The sequence below is a fragment of the Falco biarmicus genome, chromosome 2 (assembly GCF_023638135.1).
Source record: "Falco biarmicus isolate bFalBia1 chromosome 2, bFalBia1.pri, whole genome shotgun sequence".
NCBI classification, from domain to species: domain Eukaryota; kingdom Metazoa; phylum Chordata; class Aves; order Falconiformes; family Falconidae; genus Falco; species Falco biarmicus.
Genome location: NC_079289.1, coordinates 90212903 through 90237387, shown reverse-complemented (window position 1 = coordinate 90237387; position 24485 = coordinate 90212903). Strand labels below are relative to the sequence as shown.

The following is a 24485-nucleotide window of genomic DNA, read 5'->3' as shown; positions in this document are numbered from 1 at the left end:
CTGAAGTTTTTATCTCGGGAAGAGTTGGTTTCTATTTTGCCTTTGAGGCTGAGTGTGGTGGTAAGAGCAGACAAGCAAAGAAAGGAGCATTCAGAGAACTGCATGTACAACTTCACCTGCGGTTTGACTGTGGTGTATTAATGAACTTCTATCCTTAAATACCTTTCTTTCTTTGTTTGGCTGTTCCTGTTACTATCTCCTCCTCTGCTCTCTTTTTTTCAGTGTTTGCTTCCCCTCCGTTCTTCAGGTAATTGCCTTGTAGCCTTTCTGTGTCTTTTTGTCTTCTCACCTCCTCAGTATGGAAAGGATATTGCCTCTGCTGCTCTGGTTTTATTTTCTTAGGTCCTTCTCCATAGTCATCATCTCTTGTGGTGTTTGTTGCAAGTTCTTGAAGGTCATCTATTTGTCCACTGAACACCTAGGTGGTGAAGCGTTGCTTTTTGGTCTGTAAATGCTCCTGTAATAAATACGATGTGCAGTAGGAGTTTGTCTATCTTGCATCTGTATTGATTAATGAGAGTTTGCTGTTATGATTTCTTTTGATGGTCAAAGCTGTGGTTTGCTCCAGGACACTTGCTGTGTCTGACCAAATATTTTTTATTCATCTTTGAGTGTGAATGCTGTCTCTCTTAATAGTTGCTCTAAAGTTAATAAGGCCCAACAAAACCAGCAAACCCAAACAAAAAAAAAACCCCAAGAAGTGAGAAGGAAGATACAGGGGAAGTGTCCAGTGGTTTTCTTAGGGCTCAGTTTCAATTGAAAAACAAACCCAACACAACCCATCTGCTCAAGCAGGCCTTCTTTAAAGAGCTGAGACTAGTAGGCAGGGTATTTTTCCCCTTGTACCATAGTTCTGGCTTAAACACCATGTTTCACTGCGTTGCTGCATGCTGATTTTTAGTTAGGTGGTGACTGGCGTGCTCTGGCAACTTTGCTTGCTGCTTAGTGACTTGCAGAGGAAGACAAGCTGGCACTGCCAACAGTTATAGACAGCTGGGAAAGGAAACGTGAATTTAACAGAACTAATTTCAGACTTCCTTTCCTCACTCACTCTGGTTTTTGTTAATAAAAATGTTATCACCGTCTCTGTGTTTTGTAGTTTTGCCAATTTGAGAATTCACCCTCATGGGTTAGTGTTGGTGGATCTGCAGAGCTACAATGATCATATGGACGGAAGAGAGGAAGTTGATCAGGTATGAGTGATGCTTATCGAACTGCATGGAGAGACCCTTTTGTTCAGGTCTATCAAACTATATCTTGTTAAAAGATTTTTAAAAATCAAGTTAGTTCAAACTTCGAATGCTCACAGATGAGTAGTACCACTTATTGTAGTTCCATATGCATGAGTGCACATGCACACTTACGCACATCCTGGGCCTCATTCTTTGCTGTAAAATTTCTAAAGACATAGCAGCCTTGGTACCCAGGGCAGCGGGGGAGAAGTAATGCTCAACCTGCAACCTGGTGTATTGGTGTATGAATCTTCTTTCTCTAATCTGAGAGGTGGGAAGCCTCTAGACTCAAAACATCTTCCCCATGGAGAAAAATAACTTCTTCCCCAATTTGAAGGCTCCAGAAACTGGATATTGCAGGTGAATAGGCCACTGCTTTGGTGGGAACGAAGCCTTATGGGGTCTCATGTTCCTGGAAGGCCTTGCGATGTTGTCCTGGAGGATAGCTGAACGCAGCGATGATAGCCATTATACTGCATGTGTTCTTGCTAGTAACAAGGCTGAGGAGAACATCTAGTTTATTCTTAGGCTTCTACTGTTACATTTCAAAGCCTTTCAGTGCTGGTGCTGCTTTTTTATTGCCTTCCAAGCAGCATAATTTAACAGATATTTTACATTAAATGATCACCTATAAATTCCACTTTTCTTGTTTGCTCTTTTTTTCAGCTTCTAAACAAAGTAGAAGAAAGAATGAAAGAATTTTTTCATGGTAATATAAAAAGGGTGAAACGGTAAGTTTGTATGTACACATGCCATGTGTGGCTTGTCCTGCAGGTTGTTAAAGATAAGCAAATTACGCTTTGCTGTGCTGCAGTGAGTAGCCTGGAATACAGATTTATGCATGTGTGGTTTTTTATTCTCACCAGTATTTTAAAATGGTTTTATTGCAGATTTTAAGATAGTGTGAGGTTTGTCATTTTGTTAAGCTTCATCTTCACTGCTGTTACCTTGGGCAAGGATTATTTCTTTAATTTGCTACAATGCTTGCACAAGATGGTGGGAAAAAATGCAACCCAGGAAGCAAGAGCAGACTGCTCTGGAAGAGCTGGGAGGTCCAGGCTGGGAGGGGGATAGGCTAGGGCATGAACCATAGCCTCTGGGCCACATCACACACCTTGTGGACAAGGCAAGCAGGGCTGGTGATGGTGACCATGGTCAGCCACAGCCCTGTGACTGCGAGGCTGGGTGGTAGTACTGAAGGAGGGAGGCTTTGCAAGGCTTCTGTCATTTTGGTTGACTTAAATACAAGTTTATATATTGTATTAAACTGGTAGGGATGCTAGCTGTGGTTTGTTGCCTGCCGCTGAAACAGCATTCGTGCTGAGTTCCCCAGGGATCTGGAAGGATGTGGCTTACGCTGGTGTTTCCCTGGCAGCTGTCTGGCAGTGACTGGCATCTCAAAGCCAGGGAGCACTTGTTGCAGGCATGCGCTTGCTGGAAGGTGCAGCAAGTGCTTTAAAGAATATAGTCAGAAGTGGAAATGGTTTTAAAAAAATAAAAAGCAGTGTAAAATCAACAAGATTCAGTAAAGCCAAGGAACAAACTACAGAATGGGAAAACAGCTAAGTTCTATAGCAGAATGTAATCTGAAGGCTGTACGTGATCACAAAGTGGCAGTGATTTGAGATGCAACGTTAATTGTTTTGTGTGTTTAACAGTTGTGTGTAAAACAGAATTATCTTGCTTTACTTCATCCTGGTAAAGCATTACTTGGTAGACAGTGTGCAAATGTAGATAATATTTGTGTATGTGGGGGCAGAAGCTCTCTTTGGGTGTATTTTAATACTGAAATATGATATTGAGAGTTTGGAATCTCTATCATAGGAACTTATTCAGAATGGGTCAGGAAAAAAGACTGCCTGAAGTGATCTAGATTAATTTTGTTATCTTAGTATAGGGAGATGAACCTTCTAGAACAGTGGGTCTGGCGTGGATCTTGTTGAACGCCTCAACTATTTATTTGTGTTTAAATTTGCTTTGCATGCAAATTTGATTCTGATGTTGGCTTCACACACGCAGCTCCACTGGAATTAATACAGCTGGAGAATTTGTTCCTGCCTCTTTGTTTCTTGCCCTGGTGAATAGGTGCTCCTGCTCTCGCTCTCTGCTGCCATCTTGCGGCTTGCTGAGGTTAGAGTGTTCCTGAAATACTCGCTGAGAATCACTAGCAGCAGCTTGTCTGCTCTGCCACACTCTCCTCTGGGGGGAAAATAAAGCCTCCTTAACTCTCTGAAGCGTGTGGTAAATCTGATAAACGCCGTGCCTGCACATTTTGCTTAAAATGGAATGTAATAATTTTGATCATTCGCTGCCAATTCAAATATAGTTTGTCTTACAGGTGAAATACTGATTTGAACCAAGATACTTCTATATTAAATTAAAAACAATAACCAAACAACAAAACCAAAACAATCTATGCAGATGCTTGAACTGCTTTTTAAAAAGTGATGCAAACTGTTAGGTGGTATCAAGGATTGTGCTTAAACACTGCGGGGTGACCTGGCTCCGTTTGAAACACTAATAGTTCACCTTTTGTGTTTGTGTATGTATTGAAAATATTTCTCAGTACAACTTCAGAAAGGTGAGTTCCACTGATCCCAAATAAATATGTCATTCTTAGCTGAGCTGAAGGTAGGAAGAGGTTTCGTCATGATTTTCTGTCTGCATTCTGCTTTTGTATTGTACCCATTTCTAGTTGTGAACAGATCCTTCTGTAGAGGCTGGTATGTTACGTAAATCCCCTCCCTTAGGGTATAGATTCATTCAGGCACATGCTGTAGAATAACCATGCATAAAGAATAACAATTTATTTCATCTGTGTCTTAGCAAGTCATGTATATTTAACATATGGCTGATTGGTTTCTTATATCTGAGTGTTAAACCTTGTGGGTTTCTTTAATAATATTTACAAGAGGGATCTGTTATGGTGAATCCACAGGATGTTCAGAAGGAACTTTTTTAAAAAAGAAAAATTCTCAATTGTTGTGTAACTTTTTTTCTTATGACTTCTTTCTAGATTGCCAGCCATTTTGAGAGGAGGTGTCATTGATAGATACTGGCCCACAGCTGATGGGCGCCTGGTGGAGTATGACATAGATGAAGTTGTTTATGATGAAGATTCACCTTTTCAGAATATTAAAATTCTGCATTCAAAACAGTTTGGGAATATTCTTATCCTTAGCGGTGATGTTAGTAAGTATCATCTTATTTGGGGATCTTTTGTGTGAAACTGTTGGAAGTGTTTTCTATCTTGCTGTGGTGCAGTTTTAATAGATTACTAAGGGTCATGGTTCTGATGCTGGAAGCTGCATATATGGATGTACACATATACCTGTTCCTGTATATAAAGTATTTTAACCAGAAAGGCGGAGCAATATAAAATCTGGAGTACAAAAGAAGACTTCTTTTTTCCAAAGTTGTCATCTTTGTTGTGGAAAGTGACACAGGAGAATAGAAGTGTTCTCTAGCAGAGCTTACTCTGCTCCTTTCTTTCATATGAGCTTTTACCTGATTTTTGCAAGTCCAACCTCTTGGGGGCTTCACTTTGACAGTAAATGAGCTATTTTGTATTCAAAATGCAATGGAATTCTGAGGAAACACAAGTAGGTGCTGGCATGTGTGTAGATAATTGTGCTGCTCCTTTGATTCTCTAAGGGAATTACTTGCTTGGTGAGTTACAGGACAGCTGTATCTTAAACCATTTACGTGCTTTGTTTGTGAACATCTTTTGACAGTTGTCTTAAAATCATCAATTTAACTCACAAGTTAAAAGAATGACCCAACCTTTATGGGAGGGTCTTACATGTGGTACTCTGTGCTGCTGATCTGTGTATTTTTGGAAGTGAACTTGGGAGAAGGTAGGCTACTGTTCTTTTAAGCTGGATCAGAATGCTGTTTGCTAGAAAATCTAGGCATCAAGGGGTATGCTCTACAAAATCTCTCAGTACTTAGGTTGAAAAGTACTGACTGAGGTAAGTGAGGGATGTTGCTGTCTAGAGATAGAATACCTAATTTTGGTCTAATGGCAGAGTAATTAAGAAATTTGACTGTAGCTTTTTGAGATCACCAGAAATACCTTTAACCATTCTGTTAGCTTCCTGCAACTGTCAGGAGGACTTCTGTGCAGATGGCTGCTGAAAAGTGTTGTTATTGAATTCATTAGCAAGGTTTTTTCTAATTCAGTTAAATTGTATTTGAAATCACCAATTTAGGTACTCCATACTTCTAGCCAGAAATCTTCATCAGTTTCATATGGAGATGAGGTTATATTTGAATGTTGTCACAATGTGCCTCATAGAAAGGGAAGTATGCTGTTACGTATTTTACCTTCCATCGTGTTTTAAAATACTACTTTGTAAGTGCACAACAGCAGAATGACAGAAGCGAAGTGCTGATGGCCAGGCAGGATGATAGGATATGCCATGATGTGCTGCTTCACAGAGCTCTGCCCTTGCGGATCAGATCTCTTATTACAGCTTAGGAATGTTACTGCCTGCCTTGAGGCTAATGGTGAACGGGTCAGCAGAGGGCATGATGCTTCAGGGCCCTTCAGCAGGGAGGTGTTAGCAGTCATACTTAGTTCGGTGTGGGAATCCACTGGGGTGCACCTGGGTTGCTCTTTTTAGTTGGGGTCCAGAGTGTGCTGTCAAAAACCTACTGCTTTGTCTTTTGCAGCATTAGTCTGAGGTAAAAACCCACTGAAGTATTAAGCGTGGATGTCAAATCATAAGTACTGACAGTTGTGCTCTACAACTTTGCTTCTCTTGAAATGCAGTACTTCCCAATGCTGAGGTTGCTGTTGCTGAGTTTGCATTGAGAACTAGAGAAATACTGTGTGGGATTCTGAGGAGGATCTCATTAGCTTTGGTAAATCACCAGCCTCCTGTTACCTGGACTGTCTCTGAGAGCTAGGTTGTTTCTGTAGATGCTTTTGCTTTGTATGTATTATATTATCTTTGGATTAATACCAACTGATGAGAAAAATTAAACATGTAATGTTTCTAGTCCGACTCTTTCTTCCATTCAGATCTGGCAGAGAGTGACCTGGCATATACTCAAGCCATAATGGGCAGCGGAAAGGAAGACTACACTGGGAAAGAAGTACTAATCCTAGGAGGTGGTGATGGAGGTATACTATATGAGATAGTCAAACTGAAGCCAAAGATGGTTACTATGGTAGAGATATCCTTTGAAAAATGATTGATCGTTCGTTTCAGCGCTCTTCAGCCTGTATTTCTGCTGTTTTCTTAGAATTGCGCACAATTAACTCAGGTTCTGATTTGCATGAAGACACGGGGTCTAAAATGAATTTTTTTCTTGTCAGACCCAGTGACTACATACTTGTGCATCATTATACAGCACCTGCTTTCAGGTTCCTAATCCATACTGTAACTCTTGAGTAGCAGTTTACATAGAACTAGAAAGGAAAGCTTCTGTAGTCAGACTGATGCCTTCTCTGAAAACAGAAGACAAGTCTGTCAAGTCAGTGATTTCAGTCAAGTTCTGTCTCCTTTGGGGTCTTCTGTTTTTCTAAAGAAAGCTATAAAAAAAAACCTTAGAAGGAAAAAATTGTAATCAATAGGAATGTCAGGACTTGGTGAATTGTGTTGGTGGCACAATGACCAACTTTTGTGCTGTCTTAAATACTGATAAAAATGAAGTTTTCAACTTTCTGTAGTTCAAATAGTTTGTAATGTAAACGCCTGTTAGCCATATGAAATGGTGATCATCTTGGGTTTTGGGATCCCCTTGCTAGGAACTAAAAAGTTTAAAGATGTAGGCTGAAGTCTTAACCTTGTTTAGCTTTATGAGGTTTTTGCATATACCACTGTATTACTCACATTCCAAGCTTCCACAGGAACGGTAACCTAAAGGTACCGGAAATACCGATTTGGGGAGGGGGGAAGCACTTCCTAAACCTCTGACTGAATCTAGAGGCAAATGCATAAGGTTGGCTATTGTAATATGTGCACCAAAATACACGTCTTACTGTGTTCCTTTGTGAATGTTACCTTTTTGAAAATCTTTCTGAAAAAATAGAAACTGTTATCTGTATTTATGGGCTGTAGAACACCTTAACCAGCTTCAAACATTGACCAAATGGTGATCGACGGGTGTAAAAAATACATGCGTAAAACATGCGGAGATGTCTTAGACAATCTGAAAGGAGAGTGCTATCAGGTAACTTTTTGTTTTTCTTTCATTAGAAGTAATATTTTGAATACATTTACACCTAGCCTGGAAGACTATAGCAAAGTGTTGGGGAAAAGCTTTCTGATTTTTCTTAATTTTGGGAAGGATTTTTTCCTTTGGCACTTGTAGTTTTTAACAGCTGGCAGTGGGGGTATGTATTGGAAGTATATATTAGTGTCAAAATATTTGAATTTTCCATCTTCAAACTCTTTTAAAAATAATCATGTATCGCTTTTAAGGAATGTGAACTAGTAGAATCTTTATTGCCATAGCTTACAAGTAAAAGAGGAAGGAGCAGTAAGGATGCAGTGTTAAATATTTCTTGAATGCATGAAAAGGTAGAAGAAATTTGTAGTTAAGTTAGTTGTCCTGTACTGTTGAGAATATCTGAATTTTTAATACACTTTTTAAAATATTCTTTAATTTGCAGGCAAAATCTCTTGCCTCTCACTGCTAATAGATTAAAAATCTAAAAAAAAAAATAATTCATGTATCCCTGTAGTTAAGATCTTTATAAGCTGCATCTGACAAGAGTTTAAAAACTAGCTCAGGTATAATCTGACACCTTCACTAGACACTTTTCTTTCTGTTTTCATTTCAACCTCTTTAGCTCACACTTCTAAACTAGTATCGGAGATCTTAAAAACATGCAAAAATGAAGAGAACTCACATGCTACTTCGCACAAGTCAGTGGCCCTTCATACAAATACCTTGTTTTACTCTTATGTTGGGGGATGGTTAACTGTTGTTACCATTTGGTAGGTAGAACAGTCGTCACACAACAATCAGTGATAGAGCTAGGAAATCCACTCCTGTAGTGTCTGTCACTGCCATAATTCCTACAACTGTTCCTCCTTTTTATATGATGCAAAAAATTGAAAATGGAGCCCAAAATTAAACACACATTTAATTTTGTGGTTTTCCCCTCTTAATTTCTGTGAATCTACATTTGTTCCTTCTACCTGGACAGTTCTGGGGTATTCTGAGGACTAGCTACAGTGTTTTGTTTTTATAGGTTCTAATTGAAGACTGTATTCCCGTACTGAAGAGGTATGCCAAAGAAGGAAGGATGTTTGATTATGTAATTAACGATCTGACAGCTGTTCCAATCTCCACATCTCCAGAAGAAGGTTAATCTTCTAATTTATTTTCCTAAATTTCAAGGATTCTCCATGTTTCTGTCCCTTTGGTGTGTAATAGTTGGCAGTTTGCAGCAAAAATACTTTGATTATTGCCTTTTAAATAGTAAATCTGAGAGGCAAAGAATGATAGTAACACATCTGTTCTTGAATTTTTCTTCAGTGTTAGAAAAAAAATTGGCAAGCACCTAGGACTTTTTAAACTGTCCCCTTATTCCAGAATAATATGAACTCAAGTAATTCTTGAGAAAGTATGTGGGGAGTTCACACTCCAGTAAATTTTACCCCACTCTACATTTTCTTGGAACAGTCTGGAAAATTAATTGTGAAGGAAAACAGAGATACTTCCACCATCAATGCCATTGTGTATGAACTGTGTGGGCATTTTACTTGTTTTTATCTTGTTTTTTGCTTGTTTTTTGAAGGTATAGGATTGCTATACTTTTTAAACAGTAGATATGTTGCAAGTCTTGGAAATGTAATACTGCACAAGTCAGTAATGTGCCGTTCTGTTTAAATCATGCTCTATATGCAGATTCCACATGGGAATTTCTGCGGTTGATTCTTGACCTCTCAATGAAAGTCCTGAAACAAGATGGAAAGTACTTCACACAGGTATGATACCTGGATGTAAAAAAAAGTATTGCTGTATATGTATTGTAATCTGCATTTTTCAGGTTAAAGGAAGGGAGCAAAACCGAACCAACTAACTAAAAATCTACTAGCAAGCTAGTTTTTTCCTTTTAATGACTCAGTAGGGATTTTTGCACGAAATGTGGGCTTTGTGAATAGACTTGTCTTTTCTCCTTATTTCAGCTGGATTTGCAGTGCTTCTGTCTTTGAATTTAAAAGCATAATTTCAAGAACTGGCTGGGCATACTACGGGGTATTTTAGCAGTAAGCAATTCTTGGAAAAGCAGAACAGATGTACTTTATAAACAGATACATGTATTTTAAGCTAACGTCTCTGGTTTGTAGAGTGTAAGACATGAAAATTTGTTATTCATAAAGGTGTAAGAATTTGACATAGGTGCAGTGGGAAGAGAAAATTAGCCATTAGGGAGTAAATACCCTCTCTTTGCTTGATATGACTGCTAACCCAAGTCACTGGTTTGGCTTCTGCAAAACAGATACTGAACATTTGAATATGTTACAATGCTTGGCACTTTGCAGAGTACTTTATATAGTCATAAATAAGACTTTGTCCTTGTGTATGAAGCTTTTAATGCAACTCTGTTTAAAATAAGAAAGTAATTTAAGGGTTTTATATTTGCTACAGTATAGCCACCTCATGGATAATATAGTTGTCATACAGCTTTCATCTGAAGATGCTTTCTGTATGTAATCCTGCATTGAGTGCCACAAAGCTGTGTGCAATTGTACAAAATGTGACAAGATCAAGCAGATAGTTGAGTGAAGTGTAAGTCTCTGAAACTGTATTTCTTTTGTCATGTGCATACCTTTAACTGGTCTTCTGATGTGTGGAGTCTCTTAAGTACAGCATTTTGAAATAATCTTAAATTCTGAAATAACCTAGGTAAAATTATGCATTTGAACTCTGTTCCTATCAGTGTGGAGTTTCTGATGTGTGTAAAGGAACTGGTTTACTGTAAAATGGCACTTATTTGTAAACCTGCCCAAAACTCATAGAATGAGGGCTTTGGCAACTTTAGCATGCTGCTTTATTTTAAAATGCTGTGGAAGATAAATTATCTTGTGGTTGAAATGTAAGGTATGAGTCATGGTTGTATCACTGTAAATCTTAATAGCTTTTCTGTTAATAGTGGAAATACTTATGACAGACTTTGAAAGGACACTACATCTTCTGGACAGAGCAAGCATTTGTGCTGCAGTTGTCATACTTGTAACATACACAGTGAGACTAGCTGACTTTATTAGAATGTATGTATGTCTATGGACAGATATTTTTCAGACTTTGCAGAAGGACTTTGGGAAGAAGCTTGTACTGAAAGCTGGAGTGATCGCTGTGCTGCAGCCAGGGTATAGGGAGGTGGTTTTGTCAGCTGAAACCAATAGAGTTTGAGACTGGTGCAGGCCTGCTGCCTGTCCTGTCCTGATGGGAGGATGTAACTCAGCTCTCCAGCATCTCTGCTTGCATAGGAAGAAAGGACAGCAATACTGAACTGGCCCTGGCAGGCTTAAGCTGTTGTGAAACACTGCAGCATCAGTTTCATAGCTGTTGTGAAACACTGCAGCATCAGTTTCAGAGTAAGTGGCTTGAATTTGGACCTGTGTCTAACTGGTAGCTAGTGAAAGGAATGGAGTATACTTTATGTATGTGTACATAAAGTATATGTACACATATAAAGAAGAAGTGTACTTTATGCAACTTAGTCTTCCTGAGGGTGTTGAAAAAAAGGAAAACTAATACAGGGACAAACAGCTATCAAAGCTTTTGTTATATCTACTGATACACTACCCAGGCCATTTGATTGTCCTTGTTGCCTCTTCCCAATTGGGCCTCATTTAAAAACAAAAACCTTCAGAAAACTCAGTAGTCTGATCATAGTAACAGACTTTTAGGGATGCTTTAAATAAAATCAGCTGTTTAACTTTCTTTAAATTGGGTTTTGAATTAAACTAGTTGAAGCTGGATATCCAAAGGATTGGGTTAACACTATGGACAGAAGTTCAAACATGACCGCTACCAGCTTTGGTGACTGAGCTTAGTCACATGTTGGGAACTCATAAATGGTTTTGAATGTTCTGATGTGTTAGCTTTTAAATGCTAGGGATTTTTAGCTCTGTGTATTAACGTTGGAAATTTAAGTTACTTCTGTTCCAACTGTCAACTTCCAGGATGCTTCTTAGGTAGCAGGCTGTACTTCGCTTGCTGAAGGAATCACATGCCTTCTAGGACAGTTAAGTTTTTAAAACCCAGGACTTGATGTGCCTCTCAGCCGCCAGGCTTTTTTGAATTGCATTTTGGTTCTCTAAAACATAAAATACATGAAATATCATCAAGAAAAGCAATTGGGGGAATGTCCACCTATTTGTTAGAGCCTGACCTTTACCTATGATGAGGAAATGTCTCACAGGAAAGATGCTGCAAAAGGGTTGTCATCCTGTTGGCTGCTGTCCAGTAGCTATAGTTGCTTCTGCTTTGGCATTATGCTGAACTAATAATATTTGAAACTTCTGTTCTCTGTAGCTTGCCCTCTTGATTGTTCTGCTTGCAGGGCTTACCTTGTGCATCTTGTTAGAATACTGTTTATTTTACTGCTCAAGAAATGTTTTACCCAAAAGTGGAATTCTGTTCACAGAATGCCAGTCTTTCACATGCTCTATTGCTGCCTGACTTTAAATGCCACAGCTGGGAAAAATAAATGGAAATGCTCATCATCTCTTTATTGAGCTCTGCGTAAGTTTTGGACATGAATTGTCAGCAGACAGGTCTAGAGCAGTCTAACTCGAGATATAACTTATCTGAGGTTGTAAAAAGAATTATTTTTTTGGCATGCTACTCTGACACACCTGTTTGTTCCCTCAAGATCCCCTGGTGATCCTCAAAGCCATCTCCAAATGCTAACGCAGAATATCCTTTCACCACTAGGTGGAGGCTGGTAACTAATATTGTCTAACAGTTTAACAACATTTATAGAGAGATTCTGCCTGTGAAAGGTTTTTCAGACTACTACTTCGCATTCCTAGGGATGCATGAACATATGTGGCCAGTTTTAGGATGAAGGAGGGACTTTTTGCTTATTTTGGCTCTGGAAAGACAGAAAGGGCAGTTTACAGATCTCATTCACTGCTGCTGCAAGTCTGTGCTTAAGTAAATGTGGGATCAGACGGACGGACACACCTCCATACTTGTACTATGCGTCCATAATAGCAATCACAATGAGAACAGAAACTCAGTGGTGTGAGTAGCAGCCTTGCTTTTAATGTCCTTGGTTTTTTAGCTACATCATCTGTATTAAAAGTCTTGCAGCCTACATAGGACCTGGGCAGAGAGGTGAGCATTAGGGCCTTTAGCCTGCAGAACCTGCAGCTCTATCTGTAAGCTTAAGACTTGGGGCTTGTTCACAAAAACTTACTGGTGAATGTAATTCCACTACTCTGATGCTTAAGGGTCATGTGGCTTGCTGTATTTCTGTTTTTCCTTCTTCTGAAGCTGGTGCTTTGAAGTGTTTAGTCATGTAACATGGGTCTGGGTCTTTGAGGTGTGCAGTGTTGCCTCCTCCAAGGGGTGCCAGTTACAGATGCAGGTTCCCAGCCTTCAAAGGGGAGAAAAGTGGGAGTCAGTGAGGATGTAAGAACTTGACATATCCCAAGGTCCAGTTTTGCCTCTAATGGACCTTCCCAGTGACTCGTTTCTGAATGTGTTAAGTGTTCTTATGCTATTGGACCTTCTAAAAGCCAGTTTGTTTTTTAGATTGCCCAAGTGATTTTTTTTCAACTTCATTGGAGTATGTGTACATGTACGTGTAGATACTAGTCTGGTATGTATGTTTTTTCTGAACCCTCACCATCTTGCACCTTTCAAGTAGCATGTGAGGATTGTCCCAACAGCTGTGAAACTATGATCTTTAAGATGCAGAGACTGATTGCAAGGTTGCCTCACTCAGTGGGTTATGTGTAGCTAGGAAAATACCTTTTTCTGTGCTAAGTTTTTGCTCTGCTGATCTGATCCTTTGAGGTTGAGCAGGCTGTCATTATCAACCTGTTTATGAAGTGGAACCATTAAAAATATCTCTGAACAGGAATTTGCTCCTTCCTAGTCTGGGTCATCCCACCCAGGCAGGGTAGAAACCATCTCGGACTACTCATGGGTTTGGGTTCCAGTAAACAGCACTAACCACTGGTGCAAGAAGGGATCAGCTGTCTCCCACACACACATTCAGGCCTTCACCAAGCTGTTGCTTCCTGGCTGCACTCTAATACAGTGTAGCCCTGCCCTCAAAATGTCCAGGCCACCGTGATGTTGCTTCATAGTTACACTCCTTTTTTTGGCTGCTGCGTGGGTTTTCTAATTAGCACTTCCAAAGAGGGAGCAGGGCTCTCCTTGACTGCAATGTCAGCGGAGACTGGAAGAGCAAATAAACGTCCATGTGTGAGCCTGTATGATTTCTTGGCAGTTTGGGTGGGAGTCTTTAAGGGATAGACACTTCATTTCCTTGTGTTACTGAGTTCACTTTTAAGTTAATTGATTGTTTGGCCAGTGGAGATACCTTTGGTCAGGTTTGCCTCCTTATCTCCTTAAGCCATCCCTGTCATGCAAAACTCAAACCTAGCTTTGCTAAGTGTTTCATGATCCATGCAGCTCGTTGCTTCTTAATCACTCTGAAGTGAAGAATAAACTGGCTTTAGCCATGTTCAACTCTGGCACTTATCATTACAAAATAAAAATAGAAAGCCATGTTAAATTAAAATTCAAAATTAAACCTCTGCTGTCACAGACAAAGCTGTTCAGTAGCAATGACGTGTAGGATAAGACATGCAAGAGTGACATGTGTAAGAAACAGGCAAATATGGAAGGGGACCCTTCCATCTGCTTTCAAGTTACTATTTACTTTTAAGGTTGGAGGAAGCATAGTGGCCTAAACTCAGCCTAAAACCAGTTGGTGGACACGTCCCCTTTGTAGGTGGGTAAAGTTAACTGGAATTTACAAGGTTAATTTAAACAAGTTCTTCTTTTACACCTTTTGTTAAGGATTTTTTTTATTTATTATCTGCCCAATATTGTCTGTGTTGTTCTACCACTTAAGTATTTTCATTGGGTGGAGGTAGTTAAAATGAACACAGGTTATTAGACTAACCATGGTATTGCATTCTGGGCTTGGTTCCCTGTGTCATCTTCAGTGATATAAGAACATCTAAGTGTGATATCATTATCAACACTGTAGTTGCATTTGATAAAGCTGGTCGCTTCTTACGGAAAGGTGTTGTTAATAGTGATTTCTTTCCAGTAAATTTTCTTTCTATTAAAATAAGCTCATCTAAGTTGTGTAGATTTCATTTTTTGAATTCTTAGCTTTTGGCTGAGGAAAACCAAATAATTACAAAAAAAATTCTAACAGTGCAGAACTGTAAAATCCTGTGGTGTGTCTCTAGACAGAGAGGTAAATGAACAGCCAGGTGGGATGTCTGAAACTTTAGGTAAGGTCTTGATTTGGAGACGGGTGAGCTGTGGGTTTGAAAAGTAAAAATTGCTTCCTGGCATGTTCATTGTTCCTGTAATTTGTTTTCTACACTGTCTGCAGTGATTTGTCTGCTGGAGAAGGGAGAAAGGATGAAATACTGCAGCAACAGAGCGGGAAACTGTAGATACTTTCATCTCATTGGGTATCTTAATAAATGTTGTCCATAATAGTGGTATGCTCCATAAATTACCTAGCAGCGTTCTTCTATTTATGACTCAGATGACATACACAGATTGTTTTTTAGTGTTCTTTTGCATTCAGTCTGATGTTGAAACAAAATTATATGTTTGGTAAAGGACAGCTGAACCAAATAACTGCTACAGTCCCCTGGATAATAACAGGTTACTAAACTAGTACTACGGTAGTCTGTTCACTGTTGTTCTTTGTGCAGTTATGCTCAGTGTCCATCTCCTACCTTTTTACAAACCTCGCTTGTTTTCTGATGCCCAAACCCAAATATGATAAAGTCAATGTAAAGCATGCCATGTTCCTTTAGCAAAAAAACAAGTACATATTTGTTTGTGGAATATGATCAAAACGATAATCAGACATTTGTTTTATGCAAATTCTTTTGAAAGAGGGATTTCAATAATACAATTTTTTTAAAAGATACTGTGTATAGGATTTTTTTAAGTTGAGGTTTTCTTTCCACTCGTAAAAACTTCAGCACAATGCAAAAAGTTCATTGAGCATGTGGAAAAAAATGCAGATGAACAGTAGGATAAAGCCTCTTTACTTCTCAGTACAATTTTTTTTTAAATGCATTGTGGAAATAAAATTTCATACCAGTAAAAAAGTAGAACAAATAGTTTAAATCCCAGAGTCAGAATGCACATTATAAACTTCATTTCTAGTTATTATTTGATGTTATTACATGGAAAAAGCAATGTAGATGGAGCCGTTCAGACATACTGATTCCAAGTAAGATCGCTACTTGTTTTGGCCCTCTGTGCGTTGTACGTGGTTTTGAAGAACACAGGTAGTATTTGTCAGCTCATCTTGGTTCCTTGCTTTGTGAAAATAAACTTCCAGTTGTGTCTGTGTGCACTTAGTTATTTTAAGGCCATTTGGAGTACCAAAAAGCACAAGTTAAACAGTAAAATGTGGCTTTCTTAAAGACCATTATCTTGGAGTTAAAGGATTCAGAATGTGTTAGCAGAGGGAATGCACACGTGTGAGATGTAGGTAGACATTTTGGGAGTTGAATATGTCCTTTGTTCCTGGAGCTTCGTAGCAGTTGACCTTTATTTGAAGTTAGGGGTTTTAAAATACTGAATAAGCTGTGACTGTAAGAGCTATGGTTTTTAATTAGATCTAGCTCTTTTTTTATTATTATTTGAACCATTCACATTCTTTCAGTCAAATGTGAACTATGCACGTTATCTAAGGGCAGGAAGGAACAAGATAACTTATTCAATAATTGGAAAAAAATACTCAAAATCATGTGTGTGTGCGCAAACATTTCCAGAAGACGTTATGAGCAGAGGAAAGATACTGCCATTCCACAGGTGGAGCCTGTTGCTTCAGGCTTTCTTTTTGTCTTTCTCACAAAGTTCAGGGCTTTAAAAGGTCAAAATCAGTACTCTGCTCAAAGTGCATATGCATGGAAGGCTTTTGGCCTGTCCAGTCATGAACAGAAAGAATAATCTAGAAACCAGGAAGCTGGCTGTACTAGTAAATGACTGTCCCTTCCCTTTTTTTTTTTTTTTTTTTTTTTTATATTGTCGTATCATTGAGACTAATGTTCTTGTGATTGAGAAACAGCAAACTTCTGTGTCTTGGGTCTTTTGCCATCATTTTGTGGGACTTTGGCTTGTACACTAGGTTACTAGGAACTGTGTATTCGTTAACATGAAAGTTCCCTTTTTTTGTTCTCTGTCTCTTAATGTTCTGTAGTAAATGTTGTTTCTCCACTAGAATTGGTAAAATGTGTGGGAAAGGTGGGATTTATGTTGAAAGTAACTGGAGAAATGCTAGTTAATGCTTCTGTTTGTACTGACTAGAAATCAGAGAAAGAAAAGTAGGCTTTGTTCTAGGTCAAGGTAAAAAGCATTCATACTGTAAGCTAGTAAACCCAACTTTTAGGGAAGGATGGGGACACGTCTCCGGAAGATGTTGCATCCTGCCCCACGTATGACCAGATACGCACGTGCTGCGTGGTCAGGGTAGACGCACTGTCATCATATAACTTCCTGCTTGTGTATAGTGTGCAGCATTCTTGGGTATCATGTCTGGGGCCTATAGGTTGAGCTGAAGGTTCCTCGTGAAAGTGGTGGAGGTAGAAGACCACAAATCAATTAATCTGGCTGTCAGTTTGCCAAGGACCATTAATATTTTCTCCCTCTTGATGAGAACTGCAGAATGTCTTTGTGCTGTGCCACAGCAACAGTATGTTCATATTTGGCGAGTCTTTATTCCGTGTCTCATACCTGGAAAACTAAAGCTGAGTAGTTTATAGACCATGCAACGGTGACTATATTCAGCTTTACTCCATTTTAAGTTAGTGTCCAAATAACCTGCATTTGCCACGCTCTTAAGATCATTGTAATTAAGGTTGTAAAGTATCAGCTAGTTTACTTAGTTACGTAGGCAAGAAAGGCAAGAAACTTGACAAGAACCTTTATTAGACTTACACAACCTGACTTACTGCTTTGGGTAGTTTGTTCAGTCTGGTGTTCTGTAGGCTCACTGTTGCTTAATCTTCAAACCTGTTACAGATAGTCACTTTTCTGTTTAGAGCTTTCTCTATGTGGGCATCTCAGATATGTGCTGCAGTAGCTTCTGGTTGTTAATACTTCATTTTGGACAAGGTTGTGCTTGTACTTAGGAGTTGTTTGTTGTTGGGTTTGTGTTGGTTGGGTTTTTTTGTAAATTCCTCACCATTTGTAATCTAAGCACTGATTTTTATTTTGTTCAGAAAAGGATACTATTCATATTCTTAGATAAGACGTGGCTCCAAGAAAAGTGTCATAGGAAACACTTCTTCAGAAACATGATACACAAACTCAAGACAATGTAGCCTGCAGCCACAGAACTTCTGTATAATCTGATTTATTTTGTCATATTGCTCAGTGCAAGAATGTTTAAAATGAATAGGTTATAGGGGTTTTTATAGTGCGTTTAAGCACTGTAAGACCTAGGCAATGTTAAATAATTGAGAAAATCTGGATGTTGTAATACTGCTTACTAATATATTTAAGCAATCATAAAGAAAATGGTTGTTGAGTAGACGTTATAGGTAAACAACACATGGTCTGTTTTAACTGGAAGCTCTAATGTAGTGGTTGCTTCTGCTAATGAGTAGATACCCCGCCACCCCCCACTTACCCTTTCTTGAAAAGATACAAATCGTTGTTTGCTGTGGGCACAATGAAGACAAGCTGTTCAGTATTTGCCTTGTAAACATTAAATATTAAAACCAGCATGTATCTGGTTCTGAAGTATGTGGCAGCCTTGCATTAATGTCAAAACTTATATATTCATCTTCAGTTTTGCTTGCTTGTTTGATTGTAACTGGGACTTCTTTTTTTTTTTCAGGGAAACTGTATCAATCTGACTGATGCCTTGACTCTGTATGAAGAACAGCTTAGCAGGCTCTATTGTCCTGTGGAGTTTTCGAAAGAAACTGTGTGCGTTCCCTCCTACATGGAATTGTATCCTTAAAGACTGAAAAAGAGTGGAGAGTATGTATTAATAAATCAAGCAAGCCTAGATTGCTTGGAGGTAATGAACTCAAGTGCAAGAAGGCAGCTCTAATTTATACACTATTAATGTTTTCTCATAATAAACAAACTGCTGCAGTTTTATTTTAAGGACAATTGCAGGAATTTTTTTTAAAGGTGCCATAAATTCACAGCTGGTGAGATGATCAGCACCTTTCAAAATCAGGCTATGTTCTAATGTTTTTGTTTCCAAGTATATTGTTTATGCAATGTAGGATAAACTGTGTATGATGAGGGTAATGTTGACTGGGAGTTCTGGCAGGGCTGTATCTTATTTTTCTTCTTTCACAAAACATCCCAGACTAACTTCGTACAGATTAGCATGATCCAGACCTTTAATATGCTCTGATAGATCTATTCTTGAACATACAGCTCATATTGGGTTTTTAATGGGAAAAAAAGTGGTTCCTATCATTATTAGTTAGTGTTACTGGAAAAAAAGTGTTCCAAGTGGAGGGCTATACACATTTCTGAGCAACATCCCATTCCTGAAAACAGTCCTTCAGAATGTCTTCATTTTGTGGGTTGTGTGCAAGTTACACAAGGAGCTACAAGTTTCTGCTTCAAGCCATTAGCTCCAGAGGGGCATTTTGATCTGCTCTAGAGTGGTTCTGCTGGCTCCATTTGCCTTGAGTGTTTATCACTTTTTGTGTGGTCTCCCAGGAAATGTCTTTGTAGGGTAATGCCTGCTGTGACTGTCCCTCTTTTTACAGAAGAGACCTTTCCAGGATCTGCTTATTCATAATATGTTAAGTATGTGAAACTCTGCCACAGCCTTTCTTCTCTTCTGTGTGTTTGGTTTGCCTCCCTTCTCTGTCTCTAATCTTGATACTGTTTAATGCTCTGGCCTGCTGTTCTGGACTTCATACTGACTGTAACAACCTCCCCTGTGTCTCATCGTTGGCTCTTCAGTAACTCTGATAGGATCTTAACGTTTCAAAGACAAAAATGAAAGAGTGAAAGAGGATCTGAAGATACCTGCCCTTGTAGCTTACAGTTTCAGAGAAACTAGTTATTTTTGCCTTTACAACTGCTAGGCCTTAATGCAACATGTGATTTGAAGTATGTGTCCGCAGAAAGTCTTCTAAATGCTTATTGTTTATTTGGAAGTATGCAGAATACTTCTAAATGAGTTGATTAGCAAAGGCTGCTTCTTTCCTTTGAAAAATAAATGTAAATGTTTCTAGTGAGTTAACAGATATAAAATACTTCTAGCAATAAATTTATTAAAACTGGCCATTAAATAGGTATAACAGAGCTTGAAAATGAACAGTTATTAGAGAAATGAGGCAAGCTTTATTAGTTTGTTTTTTCTGAATGGATTAACAATGGTGTAATAGTATAAGTACAGGAATGCTAAAGGAGAAGTCATCTTGATGACTTCAGATTAACCCAAATTAACTTCTAATTTGGCTGTGAAGTTCGAATAACATATACCTGAAATGCAAGTAAAGGTCTATCGCCTTTCTTGAAAATGAGAGCTCTCCGAGTAGGAGTATGTATCTGAATATAATGTTATACCTGAATGCTGTTTCACAGATGACTGAGATGTGATAATTCACAATAGAGTTGTGACAAGTAATCAAAGATTAGGGGGTTATTTCTTTCTGAAGAATGACTCATTTGTGATTTTCATCTAAGTGCCTGAAATCTCTTGAGATATTGATCAAATCTTTTCACTTCCTAAATGTTCATTTTTTTTAATCTGACCAAAAGGTACCTGTGTGAGTACCTGAATGTAGCCAAAGTGCTAAGCTGTCTTATCACTTAGTTATTTGTTTTGCCTACTTCAAGAATTGTTATTCTGTGTAGTTGCTACTTGAAATTCTGGTATTTAGCAGTGTTGCTGTGGGGGTCATGAAATTCAAGTAGCTGTTGACATAAAAGCCAGCTCTCTACTTTAAGGAAAGTGTATGCCTGAGGTCTCCACCAGGACCTTATGGTGAACATGGGAGGCTCCTATCTGGAGCATGTGTGACCTTACTGTGTAAACAAAGAACATGTATCTGTGTTTTTACTAAGTTATAAATCCCAGAAATCTATGCCTTACTCTGCAGCTGTTGCTGTAACTCTTAAAAAGGTGACGTTCATGTCTTGCTCTCCTGTCTGCTTCTCTGGAAGCAGGTAGAATTATGTAGCTCTGACCTCTCTCATGTGCCCAGCTTAGCAAGAGAGTTTTTGAGGATCAGTTGTCTGTCCTGCCAGGGAGAGCTGTGGTTTGAGCGTAGCTTCTGTATGACTGCTGAGCTTGGGTCCATCTTCCCCCAGAGGAGCAGCAAAGAGCACTGATACAGCTGCCAGTTGCTCTGTGCTTGCTTCTAGCTCAGTCTGGGCAACGCAAGTCTGTTTCTGAAATATTTAGGTGCCTAAGGCAAATACCACAGAAGCTTTCAGAGAAAAGCATAGGCAAAACTTAAGTACATCTGTTCAGAGTCTTCAACAGAACCCCTGCTGAGGTAGTAGGCATTTACATCTTTGCCTAGTAAGGTACCTGGGCATCTCGTGTTCAGCTACTGAACATCTCTGTATTAATTTTCTGTCTGATTATGTCTGCATTAGGGACAAATCAAATAGCTGGATATCTGTTTCCTATTCAAGCTTGCTACTTTACAATTGAGAAGATGACCAAGGGGGATCCCAACTTGGTGTACTCCCGATTGAAGTTTTGATCACTCTTCCCAAAGTACTTCTGTAGTTTGTTCAGTAGTTGCAATGCAAAAAAATGCACCACCTGGAAATCTGCAGCAGGAATTAAAAAACATGTGTTTGCAAAGGATTTCAGTGTCAGTGGAAATGGGATGCTCTTTTGAACTGCTGAGTCAAAAAGAAGATCCAGGGAGGCATCACTTTTGAGAGTGTTACCTACGTCATCATTCTGAGCTGCCAGAAGTCTTCAGAATTTAAATAAGTGAAAAGAACTAATTTATTTTTAGTGATGTAGTACAAACATTGTGTTTTCCTTAACTGCTTATTTTCTTCAGATGGGTGTTCTACACTATTTGGAAGAAACAAACTGATATTTGAACATCAAGATTATTCGAGATTATCATAAGTGTACATGCTGCATGGAGTATATAGGCCTACCACATGCTGCATATTGGCATCTTGAACCTTTAAATTATATGCTGTAGATGATCCTGAAACTTAGTCATGCTATTGATTGTGAATTCTTTAAATGTTTTTTATTATTATTTTAATTTAAAAAGCAAATGGAAAATGTATATTTTGATGAGCTAGGGTGTTATTTTTGAAAGTCAACTTAAAGATGAATAAGCAGCAAAACTAAGAGCTGCTGAATGCACTGAACCTTTAGAATGTGATCCTTTTTATTTTTTTGTAGATCTTCACAAACTGATTGATTAAAAAAGACATCTTTAGCATTTCATCCCTGAAGGGTGGTCCATGGAGTTTGTTTTGGGTTTTTTGTTTTTTCGCCAGATTTTTATCTATGGTGCTTTTTAAGGCTGGAGGGTGTTTTGTGTTTTGTTTTTTGTAAATGAACACCACAGTGCTTCCATATAGAGAAGGGTATAACAAAAAAAAAAAGGGAAAAAAATCTTCTGAAAGGAAATCTCTAATATTTCATTGCAAAGGGAAGAAAGCTGGTCTTAAATTTTGTTCATTTACTCTAGTTTTATTCATAATTGCTGTAATCTCTGACCTTTCACCTCACAATTCTTTAGCTGCTGCCATATTGATTATTTGGATTTTGATACAGATTTAACAGTACATTATAGAGGCACTTTGAACTCTTTATCAGCGTGCGAATTAAAGCTGGTTTTCTATCCCAACAGTGTAAAAATTGACTGTAATGAGGTTCTTGTGGGTGTACAGTCCTCAACCTTATGGGAAGCACTAGGTTCATGACGGAAAGATTTCTTTAGAGGGCAAAGAAACGTGGGTGTGTTTTCAATTCATGTGCACCAGTGTTGAATATCGAGGCAGGTATGTATACTTCAGTAGGGTAAATCCTGGTCATATTGCCACAGATTGACCATGTTGTGTGGGGCTCTTGCTGGATTAGATTCACTTGCCGTGTAAACATCAGTGGAAGCTAGGTTGTATTGTAGTTTTGTTCTGAAAGATAAAGCATTGTTCTTTAACTGTTTCTCATGTTGTCTGAAAAGTTTATATTTTTGTAAGAATGTGCTATGTATTGCCTAAACCTTTGCTTTCAGTGTTTAAAACTATCCCACTTAAAAGGAGGTAGGAAGGGTATAGCCATTATGTGCATTTCTGTACGTTTCCAAGACAGAATAAAAAGTGCACTATCTCCCTATACACTAATCCTGAACAGTAATGATGTTTTTTCCTTTAACACCTAGTATCAACATTTTCTTAGTTCTGTTGGAGGCAGCAGATTCCCCTGCCCTGATACTGTTAATGAAAACAAAACAAAACCACTCCAAAGATCTATGTTCTCAATCACACAAAAAGAATAATTTTACTGTGTCCCACATATATAAACTCTTTATGAAATCTGAGTATCCTATGTAGAATTTAAGTGATATCCTACATAGAATTTAACTGATACTGGAAGGCTTGCAAAATTTGCTCTTCAACTGATGTATAATTGTGCTGTTAAAATGCTTTCAGTTTGGGGAGTCAATAGAAGTATTCTTCAGTCTTACTGTTTAAAATTATTGAAGGTAATGTTAATTCTTTAATATACATGGAGCATAGTTCTTCCATGGCCTACAATTTGTGCATCCCTAAATACTCACAAAGAGCAGAGGCAGGAGAGAAAAAGTGTCTTGCACTTCCCTAAGTCTGTTAGCTCTGTATACATCCCAGAAAATACCTTGATATTATTGCCTGTAACGTGGTAGTTACGCTTCATTTATGATACAGGACTGCAATCAGTATGTTGTGTAGCTGCAAATGAATGCAGGTGTCCTGTAAAGTTACACGTATCCTCAACTTTCCAAGCATGAGTTTTCCCATTGATTCTTAGTGTGGTTACTTGTGTAGGTGAAATTAAGCACACAGATGTTCACTGTGGACAGGGCTTACAGTATATATGTTACTGAGTGAGCTTGATAGATTTAGAAATCAGTCACAACAAGTGGGGGTGGTTGTTTTTTAGCAAAGAAACTTGTGAACTGAAATAAGACTTAATATGCTTGCTGGCTTGCGGTATCAAGGCTAGCACTTTTCATTAGTATCGCTGCACAAGACTGAGCACACAGATATTGGGTGTGCAGTGTTGTTTTGTAACCAGTTCCCGGAATGACCAGGGGACCTGAATTACATACTGATAGGTGAGAGGTAGCAGTGCTTGCAGATCTTTCCTTTTCAACTGATACAGTATAAAGAGTTGGAGGAATTATTTTTTTTCCTTTAAACTTTTTTAATGTAGATTTTTTAAAGTGATAGATGGAGTATAAAGCAGTTCAGCAAACACCGAACATTATATTTTTTTAAGTTGCTGAACTGATTCTGAGCAAATATCTACACACTGTCAGTCTTTATTTATTTGTTGCTGTAGTGTAGATTTTTTTTTTAAAAAAGGAAAACAAACCTTTGTGTTAGAATTTTCAAATGCGAACTGCTATGGCTGATTAGTTTTCCATATTAAGGCCAGTTGGGAAATAGCCATGACTGCTGCAGTATGTATGCAAACAGTTCCCACAATATGTTTAACATTAGGGTTTTCTTATTCTTTGCACTAAATGCTGCTTCCACCTAGAAATGTGATCTAAGTATTAAAAACTTGATTGATAGTAGTTTGTGCAAAGAGAAGACTGCTGGCATTGTATCTACTGCATCAGTGCAGTGCACATTTAAAAATAAAGGTACACTGTTATTACTTGTGTGTTTGAATTCTTGGATTCAGTGTTAAAATGACAGATCTGATGGGTATGGTGCTTACCATTGTACCTCTTCTTTACCTTGTCACCTAGCAAACATAAAGGCATTTAATGGTCCTCTTATTGAGTATCTTTTTCTGTGTCTCTCAGATTAACTCAGTTATTTTCCATATGATATACTCGGATAAAATACTCCATAATATGGAACAGCACATTGATGTTT

At 38.4% G+C, this 24485-nt stretch overlaps 1 protein-coding gene across 1 annotated transcript in view; it reads left to right on the top strand.

Annotated features, from left to right (window-relative positions):
* Positions 1–21845, top strand: part of SMS (spermine synthase) — a 48256-nt gene extending 26411 nt beyond the window's left edge. Inside the window, exons 3-11 of the mRNA XM_056328980.1 lie at positions 1100–1193; positions 1899–1963; positions 4249–4424; positions 6259–6415; positions 7325–7412; positions 8440–8554; positions 9099–9178; positions 18268–18383; positions 21434–21845. Of these exons, the coding sequence (XP_056184955.1) occupies positions 1100–1193; positions 1899–1963; positions 4249–4424; positions 6259–6415; positions 7325–7412; positions 8440–8554; positions 9099–9178; positions 18268–18383; positions 21434–21476 (934 nt within the window). The 3' untranslated portion in view covers positions 21477–21845. The remainder of the gene's footprint in view (positions 1–1099; positions 1194–1898; positions 1964–4248; positions 4425–6258; positions 6416–7324; positions 7413–8439; positions 8555–9098; positions 9179–18267; positions 18384–21433) is intronic.
* Positions 21846–24485: the final 2640 nt, after the last annotated feature.